The sequence below is a fragment of the Ochotona curzoniae genome, unplaced genomic scaffold, assembly GCF_017591425.1.
Source record: "Ochotona curzoniae isolate NIBS_2020 unplaced genomic scaffold, NIBS_Ocur_1.0 contig_2754, whole genome shotgun sequence".
NCBI classification, from domain to species: Eukaryota; Metazoa; Chordata; class Mammalia; order Lagomorpha; family Ochotonidae; genus Ochotona; species Ochotona curzoniae.
The window spans coordinates 14375970-14391540 of record NW_024465582.1 but is presented as its reverse complement, the minus strand read 5'-3'; the positions used below and the strand labels follow the sequence as shown (position 1 = coordinate 14391540).

Below are 15571 nucleotides of genomic sequence, written 5' to 3'. Positions count from 1 at the left end.
TGAAGATGGGAAGGATTGTCAAGCTGTTGTCCAGGTCTCTGGTTGTTTTGAGAAGTCAACGGACCTCAAGATATGTGGGGATTGGGGGGAAGCATGGTGGCACCACAGGTTAGTCCTCTGCCTGCAATCCTGGCATAACATATGGGCACTGGTTCTGGTCCCTACTACTCCATTTCTGATCTAGCTCTCTGTGTATGGGTTATAAAAGTAATAGAGGATGGCCCACATCCTTGGATCCCTACACCCACATGGACACCAAGAGAAAGGTCCTGGCTCCTAGCTTCAGACTAGCTCAACTCTAGCCATTGCAGCGATCTGGGAAATGAACTAAAAGATGGAAGCTCTCTCTTTCTGCCTCTCCTCTCTGTATAAAAATATGCCTTTCAAATAAAGATGAGTAAATCTTAAAAAAAAAAAAAGATGATATTTTGAAAAATGAAGGCATTCAGAGAACAAGAGAGACTCTTGGAAATTAAAAATACCATTAACAGAAACTTACAAATTCAATACGCAAATTGGAGGATAAACTGGAGGCAATGTTTCAGAAAGTAAAAGGAAGAATACTATGTTGCTGGGCTGGTTTCTGACTGGTCCAGCCACAGGGAAGCATTGGTTGGAGACTAGGACCAGATGGAAGGAGAAAGACAGGATGTAACTCTAGTTCTCCTTTCTTCCCCTGCCCCAGGATTGTGCAGTAACAAAATACGGCTTGTTCCCATAGAAATTTGCATTGAAGCTTACTTCCTCATTATAGCAGTATTGGACAGTAGGGTCTACTAGTAAGTGTTGAATCGTTGGGTAGAGCCCTCATGGGTAAACTAATGCCAGCTGATCAGAGGCTGTCACTCCACAGAACTGGCTACCCCAAAGGGGTATTATACAGTAAGGAGACCATTCCCATCTTGTCTCTTCCACATGTACCCACTTTCCACCATGAGCTTGAAACTGAGACCATTACCAGAAGCCAAGCAGAAGCCAAGCTGACACCTTCCCTGCCTCCACAGCTTGAGCCAAAATAACCTATTCCTTGTAAGCCACCCAATTTCAAGGTTTTTGTTTAAGTGATATAAAACTGACCAAACAGGCAACACCTCTGGCCAAGGCTGCATTTGATCGATGCTTCTAGTTTGTAAAGGCAGCCCTCAATTTTCTATAACAGTGCCTCTTCCCTGATCCTTCCAGCATAGAAGTGGAACTGGCTTTCTGTTGCTGCAAGTCTCTGGCTTTCCTTCCATATGGTATCTCAGTTCTCCTTACACCTCAAAATTAGATCTTCCTATTATTTCCCTTCCACTGGATTATCTAAAATTGGCTATATTTTCCTGACTGACATAATTAAGAATACAAACAAAATGCTAAAAGTTTATTTAAAAAGAAGGTAGCAGGAAAAAAATCAGAATGGTAACACTAAAGGCTATAAAAATAATAGGATCTTGACCTCAAACCTTGAGAAAAGATAAAACTAAAAATTTTATACCCAGCTAAATTATTAAATGGCAGAATTAAACAAAAGGTTTTTGATGCATAAAGTCTCAAAAAGATTTTTTTATTGATGCTCTTTTTCTCTTTCAAAACCTAGATGAAATATAAGACAGGAGGAGATCTGATTTCCAAGAAAAAGGACATAAATACAAGAGAGAACTAAAAGACATTTCCCAGGCGGAATCAAATGACTCAATTATTCTAAACTAGGGCAGGAAGACAAAGAGTTCAAAAAAAAAAAAGTAGCATGTTAACCAAACTGTTTGACTCTGGGAAGGAATGAAAACTACATGGAAGCAATTTTATTTTTTTTTAAAGATTTATTTTTATTATTTTCTTATTGGAAAGGCGGATATACAGAGAGGAGAGACAGAGAGGAAGATCTTCCGTCCGATGATTCACTCCCCAAGTGAGCGCCATGGAAGCAATTTTAAAATCACAGTTATTAACATCAGAGAGAAGAAGAGCTACAAATGAGACAACATGTAACCATAGGAATCTGCATTCTTCCACTCTAAGTATTTATGTGGTCATAATAATGAGATCCCTGAATATGATTTTTTGTTCTCAACTATTATTTTTGGGTATATTTTTAAGTAGGAATTATGCTTCAAAATATTGGAAGTTGGTAGGAAAGGAATGTGATAATAGCCGTTTATTTCTCTGTTTCTGAAAATCAAGAGATAATTTTAAAACATAAAAATGGAACTATATATCGATTTTTAAATATGAAAAATGGAACTATAAGTAACTTTGGAAATATGGAGGAGAGGAGAACATTAGTAGACATTTTTAAACATTTGTGATTATCTCCTCTGGAACAGGATTCAGGAGAAGAGCAAAGTAGGTGATTAACATTTGTCTATAACTTCTTTAGTGCCATGAGTTTATTTTTGATTCAGTAGGAAACTTTTTTATTAACTGTATTGGATCTTTCAATCAGGAAAATCAGAGGCAATCATGGTAGTGTAGCAAACTAATCCTTCTCCTAGGGCACTGGTATCTCATATGGACACCATTCACATCCAGCTGCTCCGTCTCTGATCCAGTTCCCTGACAGTGGCCTGGGAAAGCACCAGAGGATGGCCCATGTCCTTGGGCCCCCGCACCCATGTGGGTGACCCAGAAGAAGGTCCTGGGTCCCAGTTTTGGACTATCCCAGCTCTGGCCATAGCAGCCACTTGGAAAATGAACCACTTGCATTTGGGGATGGAAGACTACTCTCTCTCTCTTCCTCTCCCTCAGTTATTCTTTCAAGTAAAATAAATAAGTATTCTCGAAATTCAAGTATTGCTTCAATTTCAACAACAACATCAGAAAAAGAAGCTGAGGTTCACCCATGGGCAGAGCCAGGTGTTAAAAGGCCAGCCAGTGAATGGGTCTCAAAAGTGCCAACCACAATAGGGAGACTATGTCAGGGCCAAGAGTAGGATTTACAGGGTGCAGAAGCCACAGAGGCTGCCAGGAGAGAAAAGTATGTCCAATCTTGGCTCAGTCTAGTCTGAGAAACGGTAGCAGGGACGAATTTAAATCTGCCTTCTTCAGGCACAATGTGACAACATTGGGAAGACTCAGAAATAAATCTAATGGTTTATGAATATCTGATTAGGGAGTATTTGAACATCTAGGTGTTTTTCCATCCTCCAGAGAAGTGATTTTTCATGCTACTCCATATAAACAGTGTTGGAGGAATCCAACTTGTTAATAAACAAGGCTCAGGACAGTACGTGGGAAAATGGCATTCTGACCAATGATGGTCTGATTCAATGATACTTGGCTTTTTGCTACCGTGACCCTGTTGAGAGTCAAATGAGAAGTATTGGTCTCATTCTCCAAAATTATACATGTGGACACTTACAAGATTCTGTACACAACTCCAAAGCGTTATCGCACCCTAGGTCAAGAAACCCTTATCCATTTAAAGAGCTCATGGAAACTTGGATGAATTTGAAAGGAGTTTCCCGCTAAAGTGAACCCACTCCCAAGGGTTTCATTTCCCTAGAAACATGGATATTTTCACGCAGGCACCACATTTGGTGTGCTGCCATCTAACACTGTCCAGACTTCCAGGCTTGCCATCAGTACATCAAAGTGTCTTACACTAACATGCACGATGCTTTGTATGCATGTTGGCACAGAAAAGCAGCTCTTGTGGGCCCCTGCAGTTCACAGTCATGAACTGTGACCACCTGAATATTTTAGAACTGATGATCCTACCCCAGATGGGACCATTCATTGTTCAGGATCAATGCCCCAACCATACCCTCCAAAGCATTCAACAAACAGCAGCTATGACCGAGCAAATGATTACACGCCAGGAAAAAAAAAAAAAAAAAAACAGGGAAAACAAATTGTAGTGTGGGAAGAGAAGACAGAGTACTAGCCAGACTTCGTCAAGTGAGTGAAAGAGGAAAGGGAAACTGATATCTTACAAGTGGAGAGGGGGAGCAGGAGGGGTGCAGGGAAGAGAAGGAAACACTGTCGCCCGAGCTGCTTGCCAGGGCTAAGAGCCTGAGACACTTAATCTTCGGGTCATGAGTTCATCACCTTATTGGGCACCTTGTTGTTGAAGGGATCAGACTGATGTAGTGGAAAATTAAAGTCACTGACCCAAGACAGGGGATGCAACTAATCTTGGCTTGGCCACCACACAGCACATTCTAAAACCAAATACCTGTGTCTGGCATGAACTCGTCTGTGTGGCAGCAGCCAAGCATCTCCATTAAGACATCCTTGAGTGAGAGCCATCACACATGTGGGCAACCCAATGAAAACCACCAAAGAAGGCCAGGCAGGCCGTTGGTAGACATATTTGAGCTCCACTGATATATGCAAGCATCTCCAGCAGAGTTCTGCCTCTCACTTCAGACTTCTATTCATGTCCACATGGCTCTCAGAGGTCCCACTGCTACTGCCCCCACAACACCATCTCCCAGTTTGAGTGAAGCTGACCACCTGGTTTGATGCATGGACAAAGTCTGAGCACAAGAGCTCAATGTGTTTGGGAAGGCCACCCCTCCAGGAGCCTCCGTAACCACACCTTGCACTCAGGGGGTTGGATTTGATGCCTTCCCATCCAACACTATCAAGACTAATACAAGTTTACCCTCCCTCCCTCTGAAATCCTTGGTGCCAGAATTGCTTTGGATTTCTGAATTTTTTTTTTCAGATCCTTAGCGTATGTACCTGTACATAATGAGATCTCCTGGGGATGGCATCCACATCTAAACACAAATTAATGTTTAGTGTCCACACACTCTGAAGTCAATCATAGATACTTTCAGTGCACCTCTATGCTGAATACCATCTACCACACAAGGTCATTCCAGAGCTCAAAAACTTCAGATTTTGAATTTTCAAAATTCACCTTGTAGTAGTGAGAAGCGTTACTTCCATTGGAGACCACAAATGCGAAGCATATGGTAAAGCGGATGCATGAGTGTGGGCCTAGCACAGTGGTTCAGTAGCTAAATCCTCATCTTGAAAGTATCAGAATCCCATACGGGCACCTCTTCATGTCTTGGATGCTCCACTTCCCATGCAATTCCCTGCTTGTGGCCTGGGAAAGCAGTGGAGGATGGAACAAAGCCTTGGGATCCTGCAACTGCATGGGAGACCTGGAAGAAGCTCCTGGCTTCAGACTGGCTCAGCTGCATTGTGGCTGCATTGCGGCCACTTGGGAAGTTAACCATCAGATGGAAGATCTCCCTCTCTGTCTCTCCTTCTTTCTATAAATTTGCTCCTCCAATAAAAATAAAATAAATCTTTAAAAAAGGAAGAAAATGATTGGAGGTAGAAGTTGGGGTTGGAATGCAAGAGTAAATAAAAACAGATGTGGATCCTGCTCTCAATGACCTTATAGTCTGGTGAAAAAGACCAGAGTTAACTAGAAAATCCCACATACGGGTATAGACTTTTCAACCTGAGAGACGTCTCTGACCTGACAGAGAGCCATGAGATGGTCTAAGGTGCCAGAAGAGAACCCCAGAAAGAGCAGTGTCTAAGACTGAAAGCAGTGAGTAGGTCATTGTGGGCAGCAGACATGAAAATACTGACCTGGAATAAAGGAAAGGAAAGTAAGAGAAATAACAGCTACCACTGACTGCGTGCTAAGTTCTTGGCATGGTACTAACACTATTTATATGCAATTCCTTTTCTAAAGGTGTATTAATTTTTCTAAAAGTCAGCATTACACAGAGCTAGAGAGAGAGAGACAAAGACAGAGAGACAGAGAGAGATTGCATCCACAGGTTCACTCCCTAGATGGCTGGAATGGCTAAGCTGAACCAGGCTGAAGTCAGGAACCAAGAGCTTTCTCCAAGTCTCCCATGTGGGTAGCAGGGATATAAACATTCAAGCCAACCATCTTCCAGTGCCCCACCCAGGCATGAGCAGGGAACTGGATCAGAAGCAGAGAGGACATAAACCAGTGACATAGTGGATGCTGGCCTCACAGGCAGTGGCCTCACTCTCTACACAACACCAGTCCCAATTCTTGAGTTCTTTTAACAATTTCATCAGTTTAAAAAAACCATCTCTGGGACCATCTCTGTGGTGGAGTAACAGGCTAAACCTCCACCTGTGGCACTGGTACTCTATATGGCCACCAGTTCAGGTCCTGGCTGTTCCACTTCCCATCCAGATCCCTACTTAAGGCCTAGGAAAGCAGTGGAGCATGACACAAGTTCTCGGGCCCCTGTAACATGTGGGAGACCCAGAGAAAGCTCCTGGCTCCTGGCTTCAACTCAAACCAACTCTAGCCAGTGGGTCCATTCAGGCAGTGAATCAACAGATGAGAGATTCTCTCTCTCTCTCTCTCTTCCTCACTCACTCACTCACTCTTCTCCTTACTTTGCTTTCTGCTGTAACTCTGCCTCAAAAAAAAAAAAAAATCTTAACAAGAAGAAAAAGAAAACCATCCCATCCACATTTTGTAGTCAGTAAGGTAAGGCACACAGTTTTAGAAATGCATGCAGGGCCCAACACAGTGGCCTAGAGGCTAAAGTCCTCTCTTTGAATGCACCAGGATCCCATATGGGCTCTGGTTCTAATCCCAGCAGCTCCACTTCCCATCCAGCTCCCTGCTTGTGGCCTGGGAAAGCAGTTAAGGATGGCCCAAAGCCTTGGGACCCTGCACCCGTGTGGGAGACCTGGAAGGAGTTCCTGGCTCCTGCACAGCACCAGCCATTGCACTCACTTAGGGAGTGAATCGTTGGATGGAATATCTTCCTCTCTGTATATCTGACTTTGTAATAAAATAAATAAATAAATAAAGCTTAAAAAACAGAAATGCATGCAAATATGCATTACCTGAATACAAAGGTCAGTAATAAAAGAGATCAAGGACTAGCAGAGAGAAAGGTTTTATAAAAGCAAACTACAACCATGCCTCAATGTAAATTTAAAAACATAAAATATGAACTGTACTAGAAACCTCATTGCCACTCCATCCTTCCAAGGCTGTAGGAGAACCTGAAAAAAGTTTTAAACTTTCAGTGTTTGCCTGTCGAAGTGACAACCTTTTCAAGGATTCTGACAGCATGCCAATGTGATGAATGTGATACTAACATATATGAAAAGGAGCAGCAACGTCACATAATAATTTATAATGCCTAAAATAGAAAGCTATGTTCAAAGCTTTTCCTTAGCCCACTTGATGTGATCCTTGATCCTTGTTGTGCTATTTTTGTTTCAGTTATCCTAGCAAAAGGTATCATTTTGCCCAAGAGGAGAACAAAATTTGTCAACAAAGAATAAAAGGGAATCTCCATACTCTGATAAAGACTCGCCCAATCCCACAATAAGCACTATGTGCTTATCCCACAATAAGTGATGATAGAAACAGGCATGTTAAGATGTCCCTTTCCTTTTATATTCTATTTGGCAGACACTGTCCTGAGGCTCTAAGTAGGCAAGCAAGAGAAGCCATCAGGACCTCAGAAAAACCTGTGCTGCCGGTGAAGCACACAGCGTTAGGTCAGAATGAGAGTCCTTGAAGCCCAGACATACCAGGCTCCTGCCTCTTGGACTCCTGCTGCTCTCCCCCCCACAGAACTCAGCATGATCTCCAGTCCAACCTAATTCTAAACATCTACAGCTAGCACACAAAGAACCCAACTGAGACACCCAGGTGGCTGAGATGCCAGTTAAGAGAGCCGGCACAGTGGCATAGCACACTAACCCTCTAGTGCAGCACCAACATTCCACATGGGCTCCAGTTCAAGTCCCAGCTACTCCACTTCTGATTCAGCTCCCTGCCGAAGGCCTGTGAAAGCAGTGGAGGATGGCTCAAGTCTTTGGGCACCTGCAACACATGGAAGACCCAGAAGCTCCTGGCTCCTGGCTCCTGGTTTCAAACCAGCCTATATCTGTCGGTTGCATCTATTTGGAGGTGAACCAGAGGATAGAACATCTTTCTCTCTCAACCTCTCTTTCTTTCTTTCTCAATCTCTGTAACTCTTTCAAATAAAATAAATAAAACTCTTTTTAAGATTTATTTATTTTTATTGGAAAGTCTGATTTACAGAAAAAGGGAGAGACAGAAAGATCTTCCATCTGCTGGTTTACTCCCCAAGTAGCCGCAATGGCTGGAGCTGAGCCAATCTGCAGCCAGGAGCTAGGAGCTTTTTCCTGGCCTCCCACATGGCTGCAGGGTCCCAAGGCTTTGTTCTGTTTTCACCTGCTTTCTCAGGCCACAAGCAGGGAGCTAGAAGGCAAACAGAGCAGCCAGGATATGAAGCGGTTCCCATGTGGGATCCTGGGAGTGCAAGGTGAGGACTTTAGCCACTAGGCTACCACACCAGGCCCAATAAATCTACCTTTGTTTTACAAAATGCCAGTTAAGATGCTCACATTCACTCTAGAATGTCTGAATTCCATCCTCACCTTTGGCTTCTGGCTCCAGCTATATGTTGCTGATAACTCTGGAAAGTAGCAATAATGGCTCAGGTAGCTCAGTTTCTGCCAACCATACCTGAATTGTGTTCCCAGCCCCTGGTTTCTGTCCAGCCCCACCCTGGCTGTTGCAGGCACTTGGAGAGCAAACTAATAAAGAACAACATTCACCCTCTCTCTCTCAATCTCTTTCCTCTCTCTTACAAATAAATAAGTAAACGTTTTAAATTAAGCAAAATATACATAAATATATAAATGGACTCATCTTCAAAGCTAGAACAAGTTATTATGATAATCTAGTTTCCACTTAGTTACATCTTTTATTTATTCCTATAAACAGAGCCACCATCTGAGAGCAACAATATTACAAGTAGTCACCACGGTGGCAAACAAGAGCTAGAAGCATTGATCCTCGATCTGGAATGTAAAATGGTTGCTGTCACAGGCATCCCAGTGAAAGTTTGCTGAGACTGCCATGAATAGAATATTTCACATTCTAAACACAGAATAGCTGAAGACCAAGAAGGACTCTGCAGCGGTGTGTGAGGATGCCAACGTTTGCTCTCTGAATATCATTATTTAGACAACTTACACTGTGATTGCTGATCCTGAACAACCTCAAGGAGGAAGCCAGACAAAATATTGACCATTGTTGAGTTTTGCTGCCATAAAATGAACAGGTGACCCAGAAAGCCAACCAACCTACTGTGGCATTCAGCATAGGCACTCGGCCAGCCCCTCCAGCGGCCCTGCCAAAGGAATCCCAATCTTGGTGTTCTGTTCCTGAGGCAAACGGTTTGGGTTTGGGTGGTGGCAGTGCTCTCCTAGGTGTCCTTAAACTTGGACTCTGAGGCAGAAATCCTTCCTGTCTCGAAGTGACCATCTCTTGTGAAGTTGGTCTTTACCCAACTAGGAAAGGAACTATCTGACTCACATATCTGACCTTAAAGAGACAGTGTAAAGGAAATAGTGTTGAAAGCCAGAACCCTCCACGTAGCTGACCCAAACGGGCTCCTTCTCATCTGATTTTTAATAATGACATGGAGCACACATAGACAAGCATGTCCCAAGCAAAAGTAATAATGGCATAGAGCGCTCTGCTGTGCCAGTCTTGGATGATTCCTCTACTTAGTTGAAAACCTGGCCCAGGTCTCTGACTCCAGTGTAAGCTCAAAAAATGAATCAGTAGCCGCAACACAAATGCAGTGGTGAACCCTGGAAAACCTGAGCAGCAAGCAGCTTGCCACAGCGAGGAACAAAGACCCAGTACGCAAGACACATAAGCAGACTAGTCATCAAACCAAGGGACTGTCATGAGAAGGAGCTTTCCGAATGTCTTCTGCCACCAAGCTTGGGAAATATGAGGCATGCAGAACTCAGGCACTCCTATAACTCTCTGTCCCCTACAACGCTCCGCTGGCAGACAAGGTGGTGGAAATCTACAGATACGCCACTCAGCACTACCCAAAGGCTTCCTGCTGAAAAAGCATCACTGAACTGTGGGGTTGACGGCAGGAATGGCAAGGGAGGTAGGGGAAAAAAGTGACCAGGTTAAAAAAAAGCAATAGTGACATTCAGACCCAGACCTGGGGAGTTTTGAATGGTTCAGCATGGGGTATTTTGCCACTTCTGATTTAATTATGAGATGGGTTTTTATTTTTTCAGGGTGTTGAAAGGCTGGGCTCTGAAACAAGCACTTACGTAATCCTCCTCGTGGAGTCCCTGCTTCTCAACAGAACTTTTCACCTCCATGGAGAACTTCTCAAACTCAGGTTTCACTGTCCTCAGGAGAGTAATGGTCTGGAGGGATGAGTATGCCTGCTTCGCGTCCAAGTCAAAGTCGTCTCCTCTCCTCCACGAGCCATCTCCTGCAGGAGAAACAGAAACACTTCTCATTCCAAGCCGGTCACGTAAAGCAGCCATGCTCCCTTTCCACCTGCGACGTGTTCCCCTGCCTGTGACCTCTGGCAGCCAGGCTAAGGGGTATTGTCATAGTTATGCACCTGCGTGTAAAGTGATAAAACAAGGTCCTCTGGACACATGCTCCTTTGGAAATCTGAGCGAGAAAACAAAGTTCTGGCCTTGTAATTGCCTTGTCCTAGCCACAGAACTGCGATCTTCAGCCCCCACAGTGGCAACTCTACAAGAGGTTTTTGGGAAATAAAGTTTTTCTTCCTTTCCCTTCTCACTATTTTTGAATACCTGCAAGCAGCTGGAAAGTTAATCGAGTTATTAATGAAATACGTGAAATATTATTAATTTCATGTTCTGCAGTGTACCTTGTCAGAGAACAGCTAGGCAGATCAATGGATATGCACAAGCATCCTATAGCTAGCACCATGAAAAGAACAAGGCTTGAAATTGCTCCAGTTTTATTTTGTTGTGTTGTATTTTGTTTTTTTTTGCACCTCTTCTGGGTGAAAAGTAGCTTAGGTAAACTTGAGGACTACAGTGGATCTATGATAATAAAATAATAATTGCATATATATATAATTATAACAGTGCTTTTATGGAATGTTTTATATACATAGGACAGTTAATTCTCACAAAACCCTATGATCATGGTCCCTCCTTTTTCACGGATGATGGAACTTAGCTATTTAGAAGGTGGGGGACCGACCACTCCCTTCACGAAACCAAAGATGAGTTACATGGACAAGAATCAATGTTCTCTTTATTTTATTTTGGGGGAATTCAGTTGGCCTGCAGGAGCCCCCAAAATTGAAGCAGCTCTCTAACTGCTGAGAATAAGCTGGGTTTTTTTTTTCTGGGAAATATGATGATTATTCCTGGACGTCTCAAAAATTCAACCTGCTAGCGCCCAGCTACCAAAGTCTTTCTGTTTACCTGAAACTCCCAGCCCACAGAAGATGCCCCAAGCCCAGCAGCTAAGCAGCAAACATCTCTGAAGCACGCAGCCAGATGTGGGGAGCTCACTCATTGCTTCTAGAACTTCAGTGAAGGCCAGGTGACCTTGGAATTTGTCAGGGCTTAAATGGGACCTGCAGGTGTGAACTACCAACTCCAGGCAGGATTGTGAGATTGCAAAGGTAGGCATCCTCAGTGTCCCAGGCTCCACCGCCTGTAACCATGAAGGGCTGTCCCAACAGCAGGCTGCAGGGAGCATCTAGGTTACAAGGAAGCAATAAGGAGTAGAGAAGAGAAGGCGATGAGCTATAGCCAAGGGGTGCGTTTCACATGACAAGGAGACCTTAGCCCCATCCTGAATATAACGGGATTCTAACAAAGACCAAGGAGACAGAGCCAAGAACACAGGCAGAGGTGCAAATGCTGTGACACCCAGCTCACAGCTGGAGTGCAAGAAAAGGCAGAGCGACAAAGAATGTGTTTGTAAGAGCATCTGTATCCTCCTTACTCTAGTCATAGCAAGCCTTATATTAACTGCTTATCGTATATGTTAGGGAGCTGCTAAAAAATAAATAGGACTGAGCTAAGGACAGAATTCATAAGGACCACACCCTGGCTCAATCAGCACCAGATGAAATTTCAAGCCACCAAACCAAGTCCTCCTCCTCTCCGGTGACGCCTCCCGAGTCCTACAGAGATGAGCATGAGCAGAGCCAGTCCTGTGTGAGGGAGCCCGTGTGTGGGGCTCCACTGTAATCAGGTGCAGGAGGTTGGGTGGGTACTGCATCCCAAGACACACACAGTGGTGTATTTGTCCAAGGGCTGCATCCATTGGCCTGAAAGACACCAAATTCTAAGAATATTTTCATGATGTGCAGGAGCCCGGCTCCTGGAGACACTCAGTCAACAGTCACTGGCTCACTTTTCATTGATGGAGACATCAGACTCTGCAGAGCTGATGTTTCTCAGGCAAAGAGAGCCAGAATTTCAACCCTTGGGGAGCCTTCTCCCCTGGGTCATGGAAGGGCAATGGTCAACTCCCTATGGCTTTACCTGTACAGCTAGAAAACACACAGAGAATTGCAAACACCACTCATCTCTGCTACCGAAAGACGTAAAATCTAGTTCAAGAAATCTGTCGACTAGAGTCTAAAAGGTGATAGGATCAGAGTTCTGTTTGTGAGTTTAAAAAAAAAAAAAGGAGGTAGTAAACAGTAACTTGATAAATGTAAGTCAAGCTAAATAGTGGTAGTGAGACTTCCAACTTTTGTGGGCGTTTCTGACTGCGCTGTCTTCGGTAACATCTCCCCGATCAGGGCTGCTACGTACTAAGTCAAGTTGGCATGATGTTCCATCAGTGGGGACAAATTTAATTCCATAGACAACTGGGTGCCTCTGGAGATTTATAGGCGGAACAGAAGAGTGACATGAAGAGAATTACGCCTTGGGAAATAGCAGCGGATTAGAGTGGGGAGACACTGAGCATTCACAGCCACGGTCATCCAGGCAAGAGGTTGTGAGAGGTCCTATGGGGGAAGTCATGCATCAAAAATGTTATAAATGGTTCTCTGCATGGTTAAAATTAGGCACAAGTTCCCTTTATTTTTTTGTTGTTGTCATTTTCTTGAATATAGTAAAAGTTTAATAGTAAAAACTTTTATAATCATAAAAAGAGGTGGAGCCATCCAAAATGAAAGCAAGCACTGTGCGGGAGGAATGTCAACATACTCTGCGGCCATTAGGGAATGAGAAACAACGCAGAGAGAGGCCCGGCCCAGACCACACCAAGGAGATAGGAAGATGGGACAATTGCCAGAAGAGATTGCAAAGCCAGGCAGATGAGGAGGAGTCAGGCAGGCACAGAGCTGACAATTGCACCAAGAGTCACCCTAAATCCAAGGGGAGACCACCCTGGAACACCCCAAGTCACAGCTTTGCTGCTGGCTCTAGCTCTGTGGCAGAAGACCATGACTCAAGCATGGAGTCCTTGCCACCCCAATGAGAAACGTGGATTGAGTTCCTGGCTCCTGCCTTCATCCTGCCCCTGCTGTACTGTTGCAGGCACTTAGGAAAAGAACCACAGGATAGAAAATCTCTCTCCCTCTCACTCTCCACACCCGCCCCCATACCGTGTTATGTGTCAATTTAAAAAAAAAATGTTTAATAAGATTGCACATGCTGTTGATAACAAGAAATATAGGAGAAAAATTAAAGTAGCAGTGGGAAAAAAAATATTACAGAAAGAAACACCCAAATGCGGTTTAGCAACTGTGACAGTTGAAGGATTGTGTAAGCATTCTTCTCCTTTTCTCTTTCTTCTAAATTGACTTCAATGTGCAAGTATCACTTTTGTGGCAAAACATCGGAAGTCCAGTCCCTCCCCAGTTTTTCTGTTAATTTTCTACTCTTAGCCAAGTGATTTAACTTGTGTGTATCACCAATCTCTACAGTGTTTCTGCCTTCACTTTCTCTGGTACCCTCTAAGCACTTAGGGAGGCTGCAAAGTTCTAGAATCGTCTTAATAACTCCATCCAGGCTCACCCAAGTAACTTTCCACATAATTCACATTATGAGAATGCCAATAGGTGTAATTAAAAACTTCATAGGGAAGTATGTATGATCCTCCCTCTATATCTTTTAAACTTGTCTTTTAAGCCTTCTCAATTACCTGAGTTATTGTCTCATTATTTATTACTCACTGAACTGTTATAACCATACAATTTGAGCAAATCTGAGAATTCTTTTGAGATTAACCAAGGCCAAACAATCTTGTAAATAATAAAAATGGACACACTATCAGTATATTTAAAAAAAAAACAGTACTGAGCATCAATTAAAATAGAAGTCTTTGTCTAGAACAAACATAACGTGAGAGGTGGATGTTGAAGATGTAATGATGAAAACATAACATCTCACAAAGGCCCTTTCCTAATGACAGCCACCAGAATCCCCGTCTACATCCTTCCATCCACCATGTGATTCCACCCCCAAGAAGGGGGGAGCCTCAGGCATGGTGGAGGACAAGGATAGCTGACTCCCTACACCATTCCCCCGTCTCCCATAGTGACTGGTTTCTGAAACGATTTAGCACATCTGTGAGTCTAGCTGAAGGCATGCACTTCCTGACCTCCCATGCAACTAGAAGCCAAAGACCAGAAGGAAATGCTGATGAGTAAGGCTTCCAGAAGAGTCCTTCCAAGAGAACCAAGCCCACAGGGAGAGCCTCTTCTGCAGCTCTGGTCTTTCCCCCATGGCCTTGTCCCCACAACCCCTGGGCCCTGAAAGCCCTCTGGAAGCTTAAGAAGGGACATTACACACAAAGACTGAGAGGAGAGGTAATCAGAATGGCTGCGTCATTCCTAGCCAGACTTCTGATCTCTGGAATGAATGAGAGATTGAGACAATAAACCTCCACCTTTGTTTACATCTCCATGGACAGTGTCTTGGTTACCCAGTGCAAATTCTATTCCTAACTTGTCTGTATATATCATAAAAACTGGCTAACTTGGGAACAGAATGGATGATCCTAAATTTATTTAGAATATTATCATCATAGAAAAAAATATGCAAACTTCTTATATATTTCAAATATTACACATAATGGTCAAAATAAATGAAGACTAGTTGCGAATACAACTAACATTTCCAACCGTTACAATGGGCCAGGAAGTTTGTTGGGTATTTCACATACATCCCCTCATTTATTGTCCAGTCTTATATCATTTGATTAAAAAAAAAAACAATCCTTAGCCTTGAAAGGAAGGGAGGCTTTGGGAGAAGGACAGGGTTGAGTCAGGTGGCCAGAGTTTTTTGTGGCCAGAGTTTTAAACCTTAGCTGCAGTCACAGAGTGTAACTGCAGCACACACTTACAGAAAGACCACAGCCCAGGGGCTGAGCAGCCACCCTGTGAAAGGAAACATGAAGCACCTTCACTCAGAAACACTCCACACTTTGTGTGACTCTGGGCAATGGAGTTTTCAAGAAGCAGGAAAACTCAACTTGCAGAACGCTGAATTTTAAAACTTGTCTGGACGTCAGTCACAGTAAGTCACATTATGGGCAGGACTTTGTGTTTTTTTTGCACTGGTCCTTGCACACATCATGTGTCCACCAACGTGCTCACAAGATCACCTCTGTAGAATTCTTGCCAAAAATGTATATTCTCAGTTCTTCTTGTGGGAAAATATCAGATAGCTCTAAACTGAGAGATATTCTACAATGTTATGGCCACCTCAAAGGTGAAGACTTAGGAATTCATCACTCGGGACACCTGCCTCCTCCATCGGAGTGTCTGGGCTTAATTCTCAGCTTTCTGTTCATGTATAG

The 15571-nt window shown here is 43.5% G+C and overlaps 1 protein-coding gene across 6 annotated transcripts in view; it reads right to left on the bottom strand.

Moving 5' to 3' along the window:
- The window catches only part of NPR3 (natriuretic peptide receptor 3), a 58386-nt gene that overhangs the window by 29222 nt on the left and 13593 nt on the right, over window positions 1-15571 (bottom strand). For all 6 annotated transcript variants that reach the window (XR_005883525.1, XM_040977445.1, XM_040977446.1 and 3 more), the window contains one exon: window positions 10078-10244. Coding sequence is in view for 5 of the 6 variants with exons in the window: in XM_040977445.1 (XP_040833379.1) it covers window positions 10078-10244 (167 nt within the window). In the remaining variant the exon portion in view is untranslated. The remainder of the gene's footprint in view (window positions 1-10077; window positions 10245-15571) is intronic.